Source organism: Rhipicephalus microplus, chromosome 6 (genome assembly GCF_043290135.1).
Source record: "Rhipicephalus microplus isolate Deutch F79 chromosome 6, USDA_Rmic, whole genome shotgun sequence".
NCBI classification, from domain to species: domain Eukaryota; kingdom Metazoa; phylum Arthropoda; class Arachnida; order Ixodida; family Ixodidae; genus Rhipicephalus; species Rhipicephalus microplus.
The window spans coordinates 176214906-176238312 of NC_134705.1; the positions used below are offsets into that span (position 1 = coordinate 176214906).

Sequence of the window (23407 nt, forward strand, 5' to 3'; positions counted from 1 at the left end):
AAAAGAGACCATTCCCCCTCCGGGACGAGGATCTTCTTGCGTAAGTGGCATGTACAAATCGAGGCTTGCCGCTGTCGGGGAGGCTGCGAGTCTCCCATCTGCAGAGCACACGCAGCGTAGCGCGCACGGGTGGAGAACACCGAGAGGAGGTGAAATATAGAGGGAAAGGGGCGCATAAGTCCACTCACCCACTCACATAAACCCCCGTGATGCAGGGCCCGCATTTGGAAAGACAAAACGCGGGCTATATGGGACTGCGGATCCGCGCTTTTTGTTTTTTTTTTTTTTCTCTTCGCGGGACAATCTCTTTGTGCTGTCGAGTAGCGTGCAGTGCTACGAATACTGATTGCCACCTCGCTAGGTATATATTTCTTAATGACGTGCCTTGGCCGCAAATAACGCTCACACAAAGTGCTTGTCGTTGAGTGTTCCTTTACTTGGCCAAAGCGTGTCATTAAGCAAGTGCCAACCAGGCCAACAATCAGTATTGTTGCTAGGTATATATGTAGGGAGAGCTTACCGTCAAATTGTAAACACCGTGCGTCAGGGTGGGTACCTGTCTCGCCGTCGGGGAATGCCAGTGACAAGTCGGCCATGGGAATTGTTGCAAGAGGCACTGGGTGTGATTCCCAGTGCCTCCTACATTTGGGCTTGTGATGTTCAATATATACTTCGCTATACAAATATGTTCGTTGTAAGCGTAACGTTCCGTATAGCTTCCTCGGTGTATAGGCGGGATACAAGGAAATTGTCGCAGTCCATGTAATTTCTTAGTCGCTCGTCTATTCTAGAACCCTTATACGGCGTGTTAGTTACAATGGGCCGTCCATTAATCATATGCGATCTTGTATATTAAACAGCCGCAACATTGGCCGAATGTATCATAGGCGCCGGTGCCGTTTTACCACTGCTGTGAAATTCCTGCGGCACAAATTGATGTTTTTCGTTAATTAAGGCTGTGAGTATACCCTACAATAAAGCCGTTAATGCCGTGGCGTGAAGAATTATTCGTTGAGCAGATCACTTCGTTGAAGGCGTTCTACTTTGCTATACCCCCCACCCCCCGCCTCATTTCCCTAATGATAGTAACCTGAGACATAGAGTTTCCTAATAAAATTAATTTTGTTTGGTTTCTAATGAAAAAAAATGGCAGCATATCCACGGAGTGAATGATGGAGAGTGGGGCGAAGAATTCGTCCGTCCATTCGTTCTTGCTTCCGTCCGTCCATGCGTCCGTCAGTGTGACCGTCCATGCGTCCATCAGCCCGTCCGTGCGTGCGTCTGTTCGTGCGTCCGTCCCTGCGTTCGTCCATGCAGCCGCCCCTGCGTCCGTTCATGCGTCCATCCATGCATCTGTCTGTGTGTCCGTTCGTCCATCTATTCATCACTCCAAGTACCACCATCTCGCATCTTTTCATCATATATTCCCCATATAGAAGCACCGCCATCCAGCGGACATTCCAAGGACTAAACGAGAGGTGGCACACGCACACTTTCTTACGGCTTGCGCTTCGGGTCCGCTTCCCACCTTTAACCACCTCGAGTTCATGGTATATACTAGTTCACTGTATTCATGGCACTGCGGCCGAACGCTCGCTAAACCTTTCGAAAACCAAGGAGGTTACGCCCAGCGAGTATGACGTAGCAAACTTTTTCAGTCAGATAGTGGTCAATGTGCATGCCAATGGCTGCTAATGGGAAATGAGAGGCGGAGAATTCGGCTTTTACTTTCTTACGGCTTGCGCTTCGTATCTACTTCCCATTTTTAACCACCTCGAGTTCATTCATGGTATATACAAGTTCATTGTGTTCATGGCACTGCGGCTCAACGCTCGCTAAACCTTTCTAAAGCTAAGGAGGTTACACCCAGCGAGTATAACGTAGCAACCCTTTCTTGTCAGATAGTGCTCAGTGTACATGCCAATGGCTGCTAATGGTGATCGCAGCCTGCGCGTTAACTAAAAGCCGAATGCTCCTGTCTCTCATTCCCCATTAGCAGCCATTGACATGTACATTGAGCTCTATTTTTTATTGTTCAACAACGCACAGAAGAAGTCTCTCACCGGCACCACCTTGGAGGTCAAAATGTTATACTTGTTACATACTACGGGGGACGAACGGGTGCCGCTATAAGGAGCTTCGCCCCTAAAAAAAAAACGGACAGTTGTGAACGTTCGTGGCCCGATTTGAATCGGTCAGCCTATAATAATGTCTAGGTGGTGAAATGTGACTAATAAACATTTGCGGAACTTCGTCTCACTCAAGACGTATTCAGGTCACGCGGAGCCGAAAGAATGAAGATTAGGCAAACTTGTATACTACTGACCATTATTCCAATGCTGGTTGAAGCGCCGCGTGCGTTAATTGCAGCTCCCATAGGCACATCCGCCAGAGTTATTTCCTCTATATGGCGTACGTATATATGTGTAAGAAACTCTATATGGGCTATACGGCCACGTGTTTCGAGTGCTGCAGTTCATGAGTGTGCCATCCTGTAGAAATTGCGCATCTCTTTTTTTTTTTTTTTTCGTGGAGTGCCAAGAACCGCGGGCATATAGCACCTGAGGGCCTCATTTTCTTCGTGTGTTACGCCTAAACTGTACGCCTACTTTATGCCTACTTTAGCCTACTTTATGCCTACTTATGCCTACTTTATGCCTACTTATGCCTACTTTATGCCTACTTTAGCCTACTTTATGCCTACTTTATGCCTACTTTATGCCTACTTTAGCCTACTTTATGCCTACTTTAGCCTACTTTATGCCTACTTTAGCCTACTTTATGCCTACTTTAGCCTACTTTATGCCTACTTTATGCCTAGTTATGCCTACTTTATGCCTGTACACCTAAACTGTACGCCTAAACTTTATGAGCGCGTCAGTCAAAGGCACGTGCGTGCGAGCCCTCTCGCCTCGCTTTTTTTCGTTTTTTTTTTTCGCGTGTCCTTCTCCACGTTGGTAGCGCTGATGGATTGCAAACAACTCTCGACTCGTCCCGGTACGAGCTTTCGCCGCTGCTAACTCGCGCGTATACTATACACACGCAACTATACTCACTCACGCCGCGTATCATCAGCGCCCTGCAATATTAGAGAGTTTTAGTACTGCGTACGCTGCGTACGTGGCGGCGTTGAGTACGTAAGGACGCCACGTTCTGCGTAGTGCGCATGCGCAGACCGCAACGCGCACGTATCGCGTTACGTACGCAGCCGCTACGTACGCACGCATGAGATGCGTGCGTGCGTACGTATGAGGTGATCGCGCCGCTCTCGAACAAGTTCGCGACAGCGCGAGACTTCGTTTTGCAAAATGGCGGCATCGAAGGCAAGCACCGATCGGCTCTGTGGCTTAAGATATGGCCATAATCTGGCTATAACACTTGGATTGGCTCACATTGGCTGTCACAACACGTGCTTCTATTTTGATCTACCAGATGGCGCTTCACGCTCGTTACGTACGCGGGTACTACGGCGTACTAAAAGCCGATTAGTGGCAAACGACGCCACGTAACGCAGGGCGCTTGCGTGACGCGTACGTAGCACCATTCCGCAGTACTAAAACTCTCTATAGTTACGCCCGAGTTTCGCCGACTCGTTCACTATGATTGCCGCGCGAAACTTCGTCCCAACTCCCGACTAGAAGGCAAACGTTCTCCCTACGGTGTATAGTTCTGTAGTCTCTATATCTGTGAAATATTGCGAGCCGTTTTCTCTCGCCTGCAAACCCCGGAAGATTGCGAGCCTGTCGGCGAGCTTATAGCATCTGTACGGACGCACACGGAAGTTCTTACTGGGCTCACGTATAATCATGGCGCTCGGGGGAACGTTGCACATCGCTTGTTGCCTTTGGTGGGTCGGGTGCGGAGGCTTTGTGTAGCGAGACCGTGGAAGCATGGCACGTATACGTGCCGGGAAGAAAAAAAAAAGTTGGTCGAGTGGTCTCTTGTGAGGAGATACGCGCGTGGCGCGTTGTTGCCTGGGGAGAAAGCCAACTGCGTGCGCTCGTTGGTAGCGAGCGTGATTGGTACGTTTTATTGTGATGTTGATTAGGGTAGCGTACAGCAACAACTATTAGCTATAGCAACAGCTGCTGCAATGTGTGGGGTTTCGAAGTGGTAATCCCCACCAGGCTCTTGGAGTGAAAGGACACAGTTGACGCGTGGTCGTAACCGACCAAACAACAACACGCATTTATTTAACTAATTTTGGAACGACGATATCGTCCGCCGAGTTTATACGTCAATCGTTATCAACACACTAGGACATCCGTACACACTATTACCATAAACTCCATGACAAACACAATAACATGACAAACACAATTTAACATGAAAAACACAATAACACGACAAACACAACAACATGACAAACATCATAACACACCCTAGGCGGCGTCGACAACGCTTGACTTAGCACGAGGGCCACCCGATGTTAGCCGGTCCTTGCTGGCTGGGAAGTCCGCATAGAGGGGCAATTTGCTAAGGACTGCCTCCCGCTGGCGCAAGCCAGAAGGGAGGTGATGTTTACTGTTGTTATCGTTTTAGTATTGCAGATAGTGTGTAATGTCTGCTCATGATCATTAACTAAATTATCATCAGCAACAACAGCCCGCAAAAGGTATAATCCGTGCGACCAACTTGTATTTTTGAGGCGAATGCATTCGGTGCCTCACGCCGAAATTGACCGTCAGTGTCAATCAGCGCAAGTGATGCAAAAAAAAAAATCATCACGCCATGCCAAAATTTGTGGCGTCATCACAAGGCATCATCGCTTGGTTAAAGGTGGGCCGATCTCGGAGGCAATATAACTTAGTAAAGAGAAGAAAGCTCGTAGTGCCTCCGATCTCGGGGGCAGTGCTCAACTACGTCAACTGCAGGAAGCCTTTTTGGTTGGTGGTGGGGCGGAATCAACATGTCGACTGAAAACAAAACAAAAAAAAAAGGTTTTCGTCTTCGAGTATTCTAAGACGGATGCGTAAAGGACCCTACGAGTTTTTGTGGCTAGCGTTGTATTCGTGTATTTCACCTTGTCTACTCGTTATCGTCACCATCATCTACGACGACGACCTTTTTGAAAAAAAAAAATTCATCTCTATGACCACCCTGTATGTATTGGACACCGTCTGTAGACCTTGCCTATTTTTTTATACGCCCGAATTCCGTCCTTTTTCTGATCTTTTATTTATTCTAGTTCTTGATATTGCGTTTTTAATCATGATGATGGCGTAGCCAGCTTTAACGTAGCCGACCTCAATTCCTATGTTTTCCATGTATTAAAAAAAAAAGAAAGAAGACGTGGCGCACGGAAAAAAGGTGTAATGGGGCGCCCATCCAAGCAAGTGGCTTGCGCCACTCTACACAGTTCGTATATGATATTGCTTCTCTGCCGAACTGCCGCGAATCAGCGACCGCCGGAACCCCGCCGCCGCGGTTCAGTATAGACGCACAATTCAAGAAAAAAATAAGGAAGGCATCGTGATTAGCTTCCGCGCATCCACCGAATCAGAAAAGACAACGGAAAGAAGCTCGGTTGGCAACATATCTTACTGCGTGCTTCTGCTGCTGATGGTGATGATTACGACGACGACGACGATGATGATGATTTTGTCTTTCTATCCTGAGAGTAGGATTACCTCTCTCGTCCTCTCGCAGCCCCTGTCCCTTTAAGATGGGATATAAGTTCTCTCTTTTTTTATTTAGCTTTGGAACAGGCAATTCGATATAGGCAGCGGAAAGAGCTGAAGATGATGAGACCTTAACGCCCGTCTTCGTGATGGCGACTGCGTGGCGTTGGGATGATGGCCGGACGGCCGGACGGCGGTCCGCTTCTTCGTAATAAGACTGGGCGATGTACTGTAATACTCATCCCGCAAAAAAAGAAAAAGGGAAATTCGTGGACCCGCGGTGGCTGTCCTGGGTTCTTCCAGCCGTGTATAGGGAACCTTTCTTTATACGTGTGTGCTGGTGCCCGGCCTGCGGTCATTTCTATATGGCGGCCTCCCCGCAAATGTCCGCCGTGCGCACTCGGATTGGGGCTTCGCAAACGAGTCCGATAAATAACGTAGCGACGCGCGGTTATGTACGGAGAGACTCTGAGGCGTCCTCTTCCGTGGCGTGCATGCTGCACCTCCCCCCGAGATGGTTCGTCTCTCTTTCATATATGTCTTGGTGCGCGCGCGTATAGACATTCCTTTTTCTCCCTACTGTTGCCTTACTCTTATCCGTCTTGTGTTTGTTCGCGCTGTCGTGTAGTGTGCAGTGCTTCGAATGGTGGCGCCCGCCTGGCGTTGGAGAAGGGGGCTATATGGTTAAAAACGGTTCTATAACGGAAATGCTGCCGACTTTCAGCATACTACACTCTTTAAAAAAGAGCAGCGCTACTTACTAACTTTGAGGTAGTAAATTGTCACAACATTCACTACCTAAGTACTAATGGTAGGTAGTAGACCACAGACGCTTAAGGATGTTGTAGGTAGCCGGCGGATCTAGCCTTGCATAATTTGCAGGAAAACTGGCGGGGCAATTGCCTGCAAATTATGCAAGGCTAGATGCACCGGCTACCTACAACATCCATAACCTTGACAGACGCTTACTACCTTAGAAGAAACAAGAGGTTATAAATGTGTGTGATCTACTACCTGCAGTTACTACTTCAGTAGTGAATGTTGTGACAACAATTTGCTACCTCAAAGTTAGTAGCACTGCTTTTTTTCTGAGAGTGTACTTCGTCATACGGATCACTTCGTCGTTACCGTCGCGTACGTCGTGTCCCTTTCATACGTTGTCTCGATCGCATATGCGCACTGTATCACCCTTCCCTCCCGACGCTGTTGCCTTTCTCCCATCCGTCTATTTAACGGCGAAGCCGTGGCCAGTCGAGGCTTTCGTGTCCGGGGGCCGTCGTGGATCGTAGTGAGATTCACCTGCAGTCAGTGGGCTAATCTCATTACGGGTATGTGCCACTCATCCCACCACTCTCACTTACTCCCCTGCCCCCCCAACCGCTCGCCGCGCCCGCTATACTGCTTCTGCCGATCCTCTCCCTCTTCGTGCTACTTCATTCAACCAAGTTCATTCCGTCCCACTGCACTCAACTATAGCTTGGCTGTTTCATCACTGTCCGTCAAGCGCAGTTGGCTGATTTTCTATTTCTTTTTTTTTTCCTTTTTGCAAAACTGGCTCACCCAAAGCCGGCAGCGTTCACATCACGTCTGCGTGTGTCTGATTTCTTGGCGTTGCTGGGCAGCTTTTCCGCTGTCCGCACCCATAGAGTTTCCTAAACTTAACTAGACGGGACTCTGGCGCTGCGATCGTTCAGCGACCATGGGAATGATGGGTAGTGCACACATTTGCCTAGTCTTCGTACTTGCGGGTGCCGAATCGTACTTCCGGCTTCGTTTATTGCTGATTACGGTTTCGTTTTGAAGAAAAGAACGAATCCTTTTGGACTTCGTGAACTGATTTGAAAAAGGTAAGCTTTAAAAAAAATAAGGTGGTGAAGTACAACCACAGAACATTTGAAGATGTTTTGTTTCGTGAGAAAACAGCTCCAAACCACACGAACACACACGGAGCCAGAAGCAGGCCAGAAGTACGAAGATTAGACAAATGGACGTACTACAAATCATTCCCATGCTCGCTGGAGCGCCGATCGTTGCAGCTCCCGTAGACACTAGCGCCAGAGTTTCTTGTAGTGTACATTAGGAAACTCTATGTCCGCACCAACACAGGCGCCGGCGGCTGGGTATAATAAAAAAAAAATCTGCGTTCGATTTTGCTTGCCGACGTCATAGGGGGGAGCGAAAGACCCCTAAAAGCGAGTGAAAGCTCGATTACGCACATGCGTGTGTGGTGACAGAGAAAGCAAGTCAAGCATGTGACGAGATCATATTTAAATCGCATCAATGAATCTCAATTAGTGAAAGTGACATTATTGACAGTCAGTGAACCCGTCATGTCGATATGAAATGCTCGGTAAAATAGGCGCGTACCGGTTCGCTTTCGCCTTTCGAGTCTTTGTTGGTGAAAGTGCAAGGAACCCCTGCGAGTTTTGTTGAGCGCACTTCCGTCATTTCTGTCACGGAAATGACGTCAGTTCATCATCTGGGAAGAGCCCGACACGTGAAATACGGAAGCTTTCGTGTTAAAAGGGCTGCCAATTCGAACCCCAATACACGTGTGTCAACCGGTGCCGCTGGGCCGACGCAAGGCCATCGTGACGACATTGAGGTGTATACCGCGGCTAAGTCACTCTCCTCCATCGTGCTTACCTTTCAGTTTTTGCATGCGTATAAGTTGAAAAAAATCATTTTAAAATTGGCCGCAGTCACTGGCGTTTAACGCAACTTACAAAACGATCTGGTTCCGTTGATCACATAGCTAGTTCGCTGGTCTTTTGCAGCACTGCGTCGTTGGTCATTTTTGGTCCAGCAGTGTTTCGCAGTAATTGCGAAACAAATGCACCGCGTTCCTTTCAAAAACTGACTGCCCCCTTTTCTCATCCTTCCTTCCGGCCTGCAAGTTGTCCTTCGTCATAAACGCCGCGGAGCCATTGAAGGTGGGGCAAGAAAGTGGCCATAATCAAAGGGGGGACACATTCGAGGGAGGCAGGGAAGCGTCTGCTTCCGGGAAGGAAGTGCTTCCTCTCACATTTCCTGTCCGCGATGTGCGCGCGCGCCCGTCCATGGAATATGGCTCATGTGTAGCCGGCCTCTCTGTGCTCGTTAACGCGACCCGCTGTGCCTTTGCTGGTGGGCAGCGCACTCTTTTGCTGGACGAGCTATACTCTGAACTGGAGCGATTATTGTCTCATTCCCCGGATGTGGACGTCAAACGCGGCAGGCGTTCCACTTATCGCGCTTCGCCGATCATTCGCTCGTGGCGAGGTGCGTCTTCTTCGTCCGGGAGTGGGTGGGTGGGTGGGTGGAATAATCCTTTGGTGCTTTGAGTGTGCTGTATGATAACTGCAGTGGCCTTCGTGCTGTGTATATGTATTATACACAGCATAATATAAAAAAATTTATGGCGCGCCGCCGGGGTGGCCTAGCGGCTAAGGTACTCGGCTGCATCTCCGATGGAGGCGGAAATGTTGTAGGCCCGTGTTTTCAGATTTGGATGCACGTTAAAAAACCCCAGGTAGTCGAAATTTCCGGAGCCGTCCACTACGGCGTGTCTCATAATAACATAGTGGTTTTGGGACGTTGAACCCCACATATCAATCAATCAATCATCAATCAATCAAACATTATGGCGAAACCCCTAGATGCCTCATCAAATGCGAAATGTAGCCGTCGGCTGCGTCTGAAAGAGTGACGGGAAGAACTACCGTGACGTCACGACGTCGACACGTGACGTGACGTGACGTCGCCCAATGGCATCGTCGAGTGGCCACGACGGTGTGTCGCCCAGTGGCGTCATTGTGACGTCACGGGTCGCCGACGTTACGTCATCGCGAATAGAAGCGGCACGTGACGATGTTACCACGAGACGTCGCCTCGCCCGGTAAAAGGTGGTACCGATCTCGGAGGCGCCGCAGAAGCACCGTGGAGCCGCAAGAGTCGCTTGAAAAACTACAGCGCATAGACGCGTGTGCGAATGCCTCGTCGCTCTACACAAGATTTTGCATGAATATTTGGTGTTATTGTGGCACAAGCTATATTTCTGAAACGTCCTATACTCGTGCTACTCGAAGCTATATCACCCGCCCACGTTTAAACACTATACGCGAAAAGTACCGATTTCGCAATCCCGACAACACCACTCTTACCGCAACACAGCGAGAAAACGCGCGAATAGAAAATGCGTTTGGCGACGCCATCTTGAGATTCCCGTATACCGAACGCCATGACGTAAGACTCAATTTCGAAGGCGTGTACTGCAGCTCCCACATAGCTTTAAATCGATAAAAATTAAGTACGTTGTAATTTGTGGGTGCCATAGACTTAGCGTACAAACCTTCAGCAGCAATCCACTAGCTGGCGTCGTATTACAGACACGCACTTTTCCCTGTCCGTCACTGGTACAGCCGTATTTACCCCGCTGTTCGCACGCCACAATGCAAAGTGTGTGGTGCACCTAACGCCGAGCTCTATACCATATTATACGGGCCTGCCCCGAAGCTATACTCACTCAGTTAAACACAAACACGAACCCTATACATTCGCAATCACCACGGCCGAGCAGCGGGAGGCTTTGTTGCTCAGCACATGCCCGGAGGACCAGCTCTGGGCTGTCCGGCTGACCGAGGACGCCGCCAGGATTCAAGGCCTGGCCGCCGCTTGAGGAAGGGGGTCACGTCTTCCGGTCCCCCGCCATCTTTGACCCCAGAAGGCACCCGTCAATAAAGTTTCTTCTCTCTCGCTCTCTCTCTCTCTCTTTCTCTCGGAAAATTTTGACGAGCAAGTGTCGCGCAGTGCCGTGAAAACACCAAAAAGTATATTTTGAAATTTTTTATGTCACGAGCGGAGATTTTTGGCGCGCAATTCAAAGATGGGACTTCAACTATTATTCTCTCCCCTAATAATGAACTTATGATAGTCAATGATACGGCACTATAGAGTTCTCAGAGTGCAGTTTGTCAATCTAAACCAAGTCACTGTTCCTTTTTAGTGTCCCTTCAATTGCTTTTTTTCCTTTCCATCCACAGTCGGAACTCTGGAATGGTCTCGACTGCGCACTTCGCCCGTCACCTCCCGCACAATTTGCGGAAGAAATTCATCGACAATCAATCACCTCGCGAGTTCTAAATGTGCCGTGTGCTTTCCGTATATCCGCGTGCCTTTTGCTATACCATCTGGCGCGCGTGATTTGATGCAATGTTGATTTGTAGTATACGCGACCCGCCATGGTGGTCTATAGTGCCTGTAAAACTCGGCTGCGGCTGTAGCCGTTAATTATTAAGCCAGCAGTATCGTTAAATGCTGAATAATGTAAGGTAATATCTGTTATGGCGCTTTTTCGTACGCTGTAGGTAAATAGAGAGTTTTAGTACTGCGTACGTGGCGGCTTTGCGTACGTAAGGACGCCACGTTCTGCGTAGTGCGCAGACCGCAACGCGCACGTATCGCGTTACGTACGCAGCCGCTACGTACGCACGCATGATATGCGTGCGTGCGCACGTATGAGGTGATCGCGCCGCTCTCGAACAAGTTCGCGACTGCGCGAGACTTCGTTTTGCAAAATGGCGGCATCGAAGGCAAGCACCGACCGGCTCTGTGGCTTAAAATATGGCCATAATCTGGCTATAAGACTTGGATTGGCTCACATTGGCTGTCAACAACACGTTCTTATATTTTGATCTACCAGATGGCGCAACACGCTTCACGCTCGCTACGTACGCGGGTACTACGGCGTACTAAAAGCCCATAAGTGGCAAACGACGCCACGTAACGCAAGGCGCTTGCGTGATGCGTACGTAGCACCGTTCCGCAGTACTAAAACTCTCTAATAATGACATTCCGTATAACGTGCTCCCCTCCGCACTATCTGATTATTTCCTCGGCCGGGAGTTTCTGCCTCAACTTCTCTGCTTTAAGCATTCCCTATGTCATTGTGTGCACCCCCCCCCTTCCCTTCTCTTCCATACTTCTGAATTCCGTTCTCTTTCAACTCTAGAGGACACATGGCGCGCCTTTTTATTTCTTCTCTCCCCTTTTTTTATGTGTTCTAGTTCGATGCTTTCTCTCTTCGCGCGCGCGCGTGTACGTGTGCTCTTCTTTACAATTGCACCTCGAGTAGGAAGGGAGAGTGGCGTTTCTCATTCGGCCGATAAGAACGCGAATTTTCCGTGGTAGGTATTGGACTCCATGCAGGCCTTGATGGGGGAGGGAAGGGGGAGAAAGGGGGCTGCGCAACTTATAAGGAAAACCACAGCGTGCACACATGTAGCAGCGAAACGATTGCGCGTCTTCGTAACTCCGTTGGCGCCATCTCGCGCCGCAAAAGAAAGAAATTAAGAGAGAGAAAAGGAAAGAAAGAAAGAAAGAAAGAAAGAAAGAAAGAAAGAAAGAATAAAAAGAAAGGAAGGAAGAAAGAAATCGCCTGGAATGGGAGAGAGGGGGGCAAGATGATGCCGACTTGCAACTGCCCTGAAAGAAAAAAAAAATGGGGGGAGCAGAGGAAGTAAAGGAAGAGGGAGAGTGAGAGAATGCAAGAGATCTCGTATATAGAAAGGAAGCCCCGGCGACGCGCGCGATTGTGCACGTACGTATAATAAGATTATTTGCGTCGTCGACGACATCGCTCTGGGAAACTGCCGGGGCAATATAAAGGAATTTGCCGTCGAAAAAAAAAAGAAAAACGGAAAAACATATACGGGCTCGATACGCAATGAAGGGAAGCCGTTTCGGTGGTTCCAAAAAGAAAGGAAGAAGAAAAAAAATGAGTCCCACACAAGTTTCGCTTCTAGATATGAGTGAATAGCGTACGCCCTCCGCCGCAGTGCGGTACTTTATAAAACCGTACTGCGTATCGTGTAGCCTGCGTACGTACACTTGAAGTTTTAAGTTGGAGTTGAAGTTTATCTTCACCACATATTTACACATTGATTTTTATTCCTGAAGTCACAGCAGAGATACAATTTGTGGTGTGAAATGCGGGATAAAAAAGCTGCGATATACAAACACAGCTTGACGTAGCCCCTAATCCCAACAAAACAAGGCAGAAAAAAGTGACAGCATTCGTGAGGTCAACTAAATGGTAAACAGACACAAATACGTAGTTGAGAAAAAAAAACACAACGAAAAACATTTCCTACGTGTAGACAATATTTCATTCGGGGGCGATATGAAAGGGAACGCTGCAATTACCTTCGAGAATGTCACAGTTGGTGAGCGAGGATCCGGAATCTTTCATTACGATGCGCCTGCGAACGTAACGGTATACCTATTACAATCAGTGTGCCGCATTGTTATCCGTACCTCAGGAATGATCGTTACCTGAGCACGAAGCCCGTGTTCCTCTTCGCATCGTTCATGACCGTATATATAGGGGGCGCCATCGTGATTATGAGAGTTGTAGTACGACCCACGAAGAAAGAAAGCTCTGTGGTTTGTCTCGAAAGCGTCAGATTATCGAACTCAGAGTTATTCAATCACGGGAGTTGCCAAACTCCCCGTATTCTCCATGTACCGAAATCGGGACACGTAATTGACCCAGCTGTCGGGAGTGAGCAGATTGTCGCGCCACCTGTTTTTCATCAGCGCAGCTACTATCAAACACGTTTTTTGTGTTCCCCCCACCCAAAAAAAAAAAAATCGGGAAAAATTGTGCCAGCTGCGTGTCCGGGTTTCGGAACGCAGGTTCGCAACTTGTATGATTGAATAACTCTTGATTGATATAGCCGCGGTAATACTATGACGGCGCATCTGTACACAGCGTCCGGAACGCTCTCATTGAAGGGGAAGACGCACTGGGTTCAGAACTTGAAGGCGTTAGTTAATTCGACAGAAAACGCTTTGAGCTGCGATTATACAGGCCAGATGGAGGCTCGAGTGTCTGAGCCGTTAATTTGTGAACACGGCAACGTCTTCCTCGGACGCACAGGTAAGCTGTACCCCCGTATTCCAGAACGTCCCTTCACTCAACGCTTCACCTTCGCTTGAGAAAGCCGACGGGAGCGCCGTCTCTAGGCACGGCAAGTCACTGCATATCAGCGATAGTATGCTGCGATTCTTGAGCAGTGCAGCGTCATTTTCAGCCGTGTGGTGGCGCACTGCTCAACTCTGTGAAGTGAAGGGTGAAAGTCGAGTCGAGTAGCGTTTGTGAATACAGGGGATAGTCACCGCCGTAGCGGCCCTCTGCGGCGCTTTAAGGCTGTTTCACATTCCGCGATTGCAGCGAAAGAAATCGTTCCGTTCGCTCCAATCGCTCTGTTCGCAACGGTCGCTAATGGCGGTTTCGTTTCACATGGACCGCGAACGGTCCGCGATTTTCGCTCTGCGACTGAGGCGGTGAAGTTCTTGCCAGCGCTCATTGTGACGGACACGAATGTAATGTAATAATATGTGCATTATGATAACATGAAGTGACCGTAAATGGTAACGAAGGGCTTGCTTGTTTCGTCATTTGAGAACACTTTCCAGTCTGAATTCATTTTAAAATGCACAGCATCGGCCCATTACCAAAACAAACACGTCGACTCTATTTCGACGGCTTGGCCGGACCAGCCCTATTTCGACGGGTCCCGACCAAAAACCGCTTCCGCCGCTGCGATCAGAGCGAAAATTTCCAACATGTTGAAGCTCGCCGCGGAACGCTGCGGCGAAAGTGAACTGCCCTTTTTTTCTCGCTGCGAGCGAATTCGCAGCCTGAAAGTCGCTGCTTTTTGTGTCATGTGAAACGGCCTTTATTCGTTAACTACACCGCCATCTGTTGTTTTCGGTCATATGGCGTCGTAAACACTTTCTTGAGCATTTCTCGCACTCATATCGGGCATTATTGTAATTTTTACTGCTTACGGACCAGAATTTCACTCGCTTGTAGGAAGCAGCCACCTTTGGCCAAGAGCTACATGTGAGCCCGTGGAACTAACGGCAACGTAGAAGTGCGGCAGTTTGGGCTAGTTAGTATGACATGACGATAGTTATAGCGCGAGAACAGAACGACGACAAAGAGACCTAGCGTCAAAGAAACAAAAGACATAGAAACATAGAAACAAGAGGCAAAAGACATAGACAAAAACCATAGAAAGACAAACAAAGTTCATAGAAACAAGAGACACAGACAAAGAAACAAACATAGCGGTCGTGCCCTTCTTGTCTCTTTGTCGTCGTTCTGTTCTCGCGCTATAACTATCGTTAACGGCAACCGTTGCACCCGGCCTGTGCATATCGCTTGTCCTGACTCGCCATATATGTCTGTATCTATCTATCTATCTATCTATCTATCTATCTATCTATCTATCTATCTATCTATCTATCTATCTGTCTATCTATCTATCTATCTATATCTATCTATATCTATCTATCTCTATCTATCTATCTCTATCTATCTATCTCTATATATCTCTATCTATCTATCTATCTATCTATCTATCTATCTATCTATCTATCTATCTATCTATCTATCTTGTTTCTTTTCAATGGGAGTAGTACGGGACTAAAATTCCCGATAGCTTGACGAGGTCCGGACCCCTTTACAAGTTGGCAAAGCAGCAGCAGTATGACAGACATTCATGTATTCGTAGAATACAGAATAAGTTTTTTCAAGTATAACACGACATCAAGTAATACAAAAATTATGAAATGAAGCACAACATATAGAGAGCTACATATAACTCTATTTAAAAGGTGCGCGTGAACTCTCTTCTGGAGATCCATTGTACTCTCCTCTGGGAGTTGTGGGGAGAAATACTCCATTTAAAGGCGCCTGTTAACTATCTTTTGGAGATCACTGTAAGCTCTTGGTGGAATCGTGGGGATCGAGATTCTTTTAAAAGTGTGTGTGAACTCTCTTATAAGAGTCGCGCCTCTCATGACCCCCCGAAGATAGTACCGTAATGACCTTCGAAAGAGCATTAACGAGTATTTTTAAGGGGATGCAAAGCAAGGCAGAAGATGGAAGAGAATAAAAGAATTCTTGAACACCCTATGTTCACGAATTTTTCATCTTTAAGGAGAGTGATATTTGTGACAATCGGTAGTCTGCAAAAAAGAGTGAAAAGTATGAAACAAATCCCTTTTTTTTTTTTACTGCAGTTGGGTCTCCGTTTGATTTGCTTCCCTTACTAGAACCTGAAATGTTCCGGGGGGGGGGGGGAGGCTCATTTGCTAAAGGCTGTCATCATTCGGGACGAGATAAAGAGCTGTTTTTATTATTCACTTGCTGTAAAACAGCCCCTTCTATCAAAATTCAGGGTGAGCCGGGCCCCTTCTTCAGACCCCCCACCCCCCCTCCCGCCTTCCGGAGATAGGCCTGACCCTTACGTCTGTACTCGAGGGTGTGCCACCGATTTTTCTTTTCTGTTCGAGGGTGGGCTTTTTTTCCGGTGTATACATTCAGAAAATAAGAGGGACTCATTGCTTGAACTGGTATAGCGCATTAAGGTGAAGAATAAACGGCCGAGCAGAGCGACACAGGAGGACATAGCGCTCTGGACAGTCGGGCCCTGCGCTGCCGGTCCCTCTGAATCCGCCAGTGAGTGTCCCACACACGGCTTGGCTTTCACGACGCTGCACCTTTTAAGCGAGCCAGTGAAACCGCCCATATCTTTCTTCTCCCTGGGTTCCTTTCATTGCGATCTCCGTGCTGTATAGCAACGCTCTGCCGTGGAATTGTGCCCTTGGGGTACAATTCGCCGTCCTCGTCGTCCCCCCCCCCCCCCCCCCCCGCAGTACACCTCTCGGTCGTATATATACATCTATACTACCACCAAGACCGCCGCCTGCGCTGCTGTTTTCCTGTTTCCTCGTTTTTTTTTCTCTCCGGAAGTTCCCCTGTATTAGGCGGACAGAAGAATATCTCAATACCTCTTCCGGTTCCGGCAGTGTGTATAATAGGCCGACCTTTTCAGCGTCTCTTATTAAATCTCCCTCCTTCTACGCGACAGCCGCGCGCCTTCGTATTCAGTCTGCTTCGCCTTTTTATAAAGAAACTTGGGTTCTCTCTGCCAGTTTCCAATGCGACTGCGCTGCGTTCATTTTCGCCCCGTTCGTGACTGATAAGAAGGTGACGAGTCTCGTATGTCTAGACACTTTCCTCGAGGCTGCCTCGCTGTTTTTTTGAACACGATAGTCTGTCTTGGGATACGTGAATGCAAAATTTTCTGTCTGTTTGCCCGTCTGTCTGTCTGTCAGACGAAACGGTTCAGCCACCCGGCCAAAGTCGAAGCACTTGCTGAACGTCCAGCTATCTTGAACTGGTGGCTGCGTTCATACTTGTGAACATAGTTGATCAAAAAGCAAGTATTGCGCGTATCTGAAGCACAACATCGATACGTAAATATTAGGTGGTGTGTTCATTTACTAGAAAATACATAGATGTGTAATTCTAAAGACCATAGTGTTTTTTAGCCTGCGCTGAAAATGCGACGCTGTGCACGAAAGAATGCTTGTGGAATACTATCGTCTTTCGACGACATTTGCAGCGAAGCACGAAGATGGAATGGAATGGACAAAACTTACTTAAAACCGGCAGATTAGCGGCCGGGCCTAGGCCTCCCGGGTGGTCACGGTAAGATTTAGCCTTTCCGCCGCTTCCCGGACCTGCTGGATGGCCCAAATTTCGTCTTCGAATTGTGAGCCAGCCAGAGCGTAGATACGCGGCCTTTTTTTTTTTTTCTTCACTTGCGGGCCATACTCAATCTTTGCATTAACTCGAGCAGAGCCTCTTGTGTGGAGCCTCTATACGCGACCAATCAGCTGTTTATTTTTTTAAATGCAAGCTCCGCTCCCAGAACTGTCGCGCGCTTGCCATTCGTTCGTGCAGAGGAGTCTTGCTTGGGATTTTCCTTTATAGCCGTAAGTATTACATCGCTGCTGTTGTGGATACTGCGCTTATTATTGACTAAAAGTTCGTCATACCCACTGAAAATATTATGTTTCCCCACAACAGCGATGTCGTAATTGTTGCTGAAACTCTCTGGGATTTTCCTAGAGAGTTTCACCTACCAGCTATCATTAAGCAGCGACCTGAACGTGTGTCTATATAGGAATGTCCCTTACCTGAAATACCCTGGAGATGCTTGACGGTTCGGCAATCGGCTAATACGATGTCCATGCAAGTTTGTCTGGGTGGAGAGAGACAGAATAAGGATGAAAGAAAGGCAGGGACGCTAACTATGGCTGAGCCTGGCAGGCTACCCTGCACTGGGGAGAGGGTAAGGGGATAGAAGTGAGAGAGAGAGAGAAAGAGAAGAGGAGAAATGTCACTCATGCCGTCTACAAAACGGCAGTTTAAGTGCTTAACATCACAGACGGTGAGTCACATACATCCGTGTCTTAATCAATTGGGCACATTCGTTGCATTAACTTGTATGCGCGGTTCCATGCACCCAAAAATCTTGCCGATGGTGAAGCCATAATAAAAGTTAGAGAGAGAGAGAATGAGAGAAATGGCCAGGCAGGCAGTCGGCGTTCAAGAGGCGAAAAGCGGCGGCGGGAGGGCGAGCGTACGTTTATTCTTAAGTTGTAGTCGACTACAGTTTGCCATACGTGCTTCTCACATGCGTATAGTTGCGCAGCAACGTGCTTAATCAAAGTACGTTTAGTCTTTCACGTTTGCTTATTTATTTATTTTTACCTTTTGCTTGTTGTCTATGAAGTCTCATCTAGCCATGTGTCTAATTACGCCATGGAGGCAACAGTGGTCACTCACAAAGCGTGCCATAGATGGAGCAGCAGTACCGGGATCTGAAGCAACGACCGATGATCACGTTGCCTGTACTATCAGCGGCGAATGAGCGCGGCCGAATACACCTAAATTCGTTAGCTTGGGAGCAACTTTATGGAGGCTATTCTGAAATCACACGAAAGGGTCCAAGTTGCCATATAAGGCCCCTAGCCTATAGGTGGAGGAGGAATATTGAAAAAAACGTCCACCATAGGAATGGTGGATTCCACCATTCACCATTCACCATTCCACCATCCACCATTCACCATTCCCGTACTCAAAACATAGCCATATGGCTATGTTTTGAATACGGGAAATACGCTTACTCTTCAGTGCATCGCCATTTGAGAGAATAAGAGAACTAACTGGTCTAGCCACCTTCTCGTGGTATAGGTACCCGCACCAGCTACCTTTTTTCCCGGTGCCACTGGGAATCCGCCTTTCTCGCGATACCACGGCGCATGCGCCGTACGCCTGGCGGGAAAGACGCGAAACACGTGAATGCATACGGCATGCGCCGTACGCCTGGCGGGAAAGACGCGAAACACCGTGGTAGTAAGGCCATGGCCTCCGAGAACACGCCGCGCGCCCGCCATCTCGGAGGCCACGGTACGGCTAGCACGGCCTTCGCACGCCTTTCGATTTCGGAAGCCTTTGTTCTGGCGATCCTGGCTGTCCCATATCAACCGTTTGATCAAACTGCTGAGCTCCGCTGCCCCCGTCCCCCATTAATACGCAGAGAGCAGCGCGGGTACATGAAAACGCCTCCTTTCTTTCACTCCTCCTAGCGTGACGCTGCGCCGTGTGATCCTATACGGGAATCAGATACGGCGTATTTTTTTTTAACCTATAGCCACTATCTTGCACGGATACTCGAGCCTTCGTTAACTGGTAATAAAATAAAATCCTCAAATGCCGTATGTACGGCTTCCCTGAATAACCGCGTTCGATTGTTTTTTTTCCGCAGTTCTCATGTTGCGTCGCTTTAACGCGTTTTTTTTTTTTACGTTGTCAGTAACGCTGCGAACTTTATAGTCCTTGTCGAAGACTCACGTACTCCATCTGACGGCGAGATTTGGCAAATGGCCGGCTTATTGTAATGGGCTCCGCGTGCATGCGTGGCGACGCCTAAGTTTTGGCAGAGATTGCAAACAAACTTTCGCTGTTTAGTCTGAAATAGCGGTTACGAAACATCGAGCGCTGATCACGTAGACTGAAAGAATGGAATTTAGGAGGAAATCGGAAAGGAGAAAAGTGAGGGAAGAGGGAAAATGTGGGAAAGAGGAAGCTTGAGAAAGGGAAGTTAGGAAGGGGAGGAAGGAGCACAAAGGAGGCGAAAGGTGGAGGGTGAGAAAGGAAGATGGGAGAGGCCGGTAAATGCAACAAGGGATGAAGAGGCATATAAAAGTAAGGAAGGGGAGGGTAAAATTGAAGGCATGGGGAGGGGGAGAGATATAGAAAGGTTGGAGAAAAGAGGGAGAGAGAAGAGAAAGGACACAAATGGAGAGAAAGGAAGGGAAGGAAAGAAACTAGGATATAAGGAAAATGAATTCAGGGAAAGAGGGTAAGAAAGGAAGAACGCAGGCAAACAAGAGCGGCGTCACTGGAAACAACCATAGCGCACGATTTCTTTTTTCTTTTGATGTCCCCATACGTTCGGCGGGGCGTGCAAAAAGCAGTCGAAAATAGCGAACGTGCGAGACGAATAAATGAGTTTTCGAGTCAATGAGAAGTGATACGCGAAGAAAAGCAAAAAGAAAAAAGTAAGGGGAGGAGAACGGCTGAACGAGTGTCTGGATAGTCTGGGAGCTCATTTGGGCATTGCGGTCACGTACAATCGCTTTTTTTTTCTTTTATTTTTAAATTATTTTTTTCCCGGCCAGCAGAGCGTATGGCGCTGTCGTTTGGGTGGGCATGCAAGAAAAGGGAGGTACAAACCAAATTACAGCCGTACGTGTCATCGTCGTCGTCCATTGATGCTTATTGTTCTGCTTTCTTGTTTTTTATTTTTTAGTTTACTACGTGAACAACGACCCCCTTCACGGCGTCGACTGCTCGTATATATACTTGATAGGAGTAAAAGTGACGGTCCCGCGCCCAAAAGCTGCACACCGGGTGCGGCACGGATCGAAATGCGATTTAGGGTTATCGAATTGCACGTGTACTTTCGCTTCCGCAATCGCCATCTAGTGGGTACGACGCTAGACTGCTAATCCGAAGGTCGCTGGATCGAATCTCGGATGCGGCGGTTTCAGTTTCGATGGACGTGAAAACGTTCGAGGCCAGTGCACCTAGGTTAGGTGCACGTTAAAGAATCCCAGGTGGTAAAAATTTCCCTACAGACCTTCATTACAGCGTCTGTCGTAATTATATCGTGGTTTTGGGGTGTTAAACCCCAGGTATTATTATTATTTCCGTGATCCCATACCGCCACGTCGCATTTCTCATGCCGGCATAACTTCGACTCGAATTCAACATATCAGAGCCACTGCATTACACTTAGCGGCCATACTGGTATCTACATCGCGCGATTATCTCGAGTTATTGCGCATGTTCCGCTTGTTAGATTTGATGTCACGCTTAAACGCGCAAGCACTCGACACTCTTCTCTCCCGCCCCCTTTTAATGAGAGCCGTATTGTCGTCTTTCAAATCGCAGCCCGATTGTGCACGGGAGTATCCTGTACCAATACGTATATATCTGCTGGCTCTCCCGATGTCACTATTGCCGCAGTACACTGGTGTAATGAGCAGAAGCGCATTAGGATAGGCAAGGGACTACTTGTTGACACGAGACACTGCAAATATCTTGGTGAGTTACCAGTATGGTTGCTGACGTCTTCTGACTTTGCTGCGGTTCTAAGCAACAGCAACTTTATATATATATATATATATATATATATATATATATATATATATATATATATATATATATATATATATATATATACCTACAATGTACAAATGTACCTACATTTCAACAGCAGCCACCCAAAGCATTGCAAAACGGGTATTCCATATTCTCAGGATAAAAATCTGAAGGAAATTCTTGTCAGAGCAAAAACAAACACCCCCAAATTTCAATCAGGGTGCCATCCCTGCGGAAAAGCTCGATGCAAGGTATGCCCACAGATGGTCACAACACGTGAATCCAAAGCGAACTTCTCGGATTTCAAATTCTGCATAACTGAAAGCCTTAATTGTGACTCCAGTAACGTAATATACATGCTACATTGCAACATCTGCGGACAAGAATATATCGGCCAAACAGACACGCCATTTCGGCTGCGGTTCATTAATAATCACCGGTACCACGCCACTTCACTGCCGAAGCTACCTTTATCTAGACATCTGCGCCTGCCAAACCACAGTTTTAAAAATATTAGCGTAACTCTTTTGCAGTCCGGTTTTTCAAACAGACGCGAGCGCGAACAGCGTGAGGCATATTTTATTTTCAAATTTCGTACAGTAGTAGCCGGCTTCAACGAGGACCCCGGAAAACTCAACTGCCTCCGAGAAGTAAGCCAGGAGAAAATTGATGACAAAGATTGATAGCTGGAGACCATGCTTTTTTCTGACTGACTCGTACGTGTACACTGTCCTTTTTTTTTCACATGCACATACAAAGTGCTTACCTTCGCCTACCACTTGATGACCATTGAAGGAAAACGGACGAAGATTAAAGGTAAATAGCCGACCGACCCATTAACGGGAATTCCTTCCTTTACGCACGCCGCCCGCCGACCGACCCATTACGGGGAAACCCCTTTCTTTATGCACGCCGTCACGGACCCTCCTGGCACCGCGGCGACAATCTTGGGTGGCCCGACACACGTCAAGAACTGAACAGCATGTGATATGAACCATATGTGGATGTAGACGGACAGTTGGCCTCGTTCTCAGTGTTGACAGTGGTTCTTCCCCTTTTTTACTTTCTTTCTTTTCTTTCTTTTTCTTTTTCGTCCTTTTTCTCCCCCCCCCCTTTTTCCTTTTTCTAGTTCCCTCTCACTCTCGCAAACATTTTTCAAGGCGAGAGGGACGCGGCAGCAACGAAGTTTGGAAGCTCATGTCAGTATAACTCATCCCCTGATGAAGGGAGGACCCCTCCCGAAACTGTTGGGAAATAAATATATTTATCCTTGTTGACAACGCTCCCGTTGTGCCATATCTCATACCTTCACTATATATATATATATATATATATATATATATATATATATATATATATATATATATATATATATATATATATATATATATATATATATATATATATATATATATATATATATAGATATGCCTAATGAATATACCGAATTTCAGTGCCACCAAGTTGGCAGGTGTATGGGTAAGCAATGTCCGCCTTCCTCATCTTACAATGTAGTATAACTCTTTTGGCCGCTTTATTGACTCTCGCAGATCCTGCGCGAACGGGTGCGCAGTTGGGAGTCCCACCACGGCGTCGTGTGGAACAGTCACCCGGGCGCCCTGCTGACGCTGCGGCAGTTCTCGGACACTCTGAGGCCGCTGCCTTTCCATCGACACCGCAGCACGGGCGTCGTTGCCGGAGAACAGCAGCAGCAGCGACCCAGCGGAGGACGCTACACGGCCGTCGTCTACTCCGCCATGCCGAGCACGCAGCCACTCCAGAGGCTGCTCAAGAGCCTGCTCCACTCCACATGCCTCGACAAGGTCGGTATATACACGCCCTTCTCGTGTGAGAACCTGGACTGTGGTCACTGCGTACTTGCAACCGGGGAACGCTGGTTGTTCGGACTAGTTGGTACAACACGATCTTTGGCGCAATATCATCATCATCATCATCAGCCTGGCTACGTCCACTGCGGGACAAAGGCCTCTCCCATGTTCCGCCAGTCAACTCGGTCCTGTGCTTGCTGCTGCCAATTTATGACCGCAAACTTCTTAATCTCATCTGCCCACCAAACCTTCTGTCTCCCCCTAACCCGCTTCCCTTCTCTGGGAATCCAGTCAGTTACCCTTAATGACCAGCGGTTATCCTGTCTACGCGCTACATACCCGGCCCATGTCCATTAGCGCAATATACCCCCTTTTGAACTAGCAGG

At 47.9% G+C, this 23407-nt stretch overlaps 1 protein-coding gene across 2 annotated transcripts in view; it reads left to right on the forward strand.

Annotated features, from left to right (window-relative positions):
- Positions 1-23407, forward strand: part of ttv (exostosin glycosyltransferase 1 ttv) — a 207267-nt gene that overhangs the window by 171699 nt on the left and 12161 nt on the right. For both annotated transcript variants that reach the window (XM_075867088.1, XM_037418501.2), the window contains exon 3: positions 22743-23015. In XM_075867088.1, coding sequence (XP_075723203.1) covers positions 22743-23015 — 273 coding nt within the window. The remainder of the gene's footprint in view (positions 1-22742; positions 23016-23407) is intronic.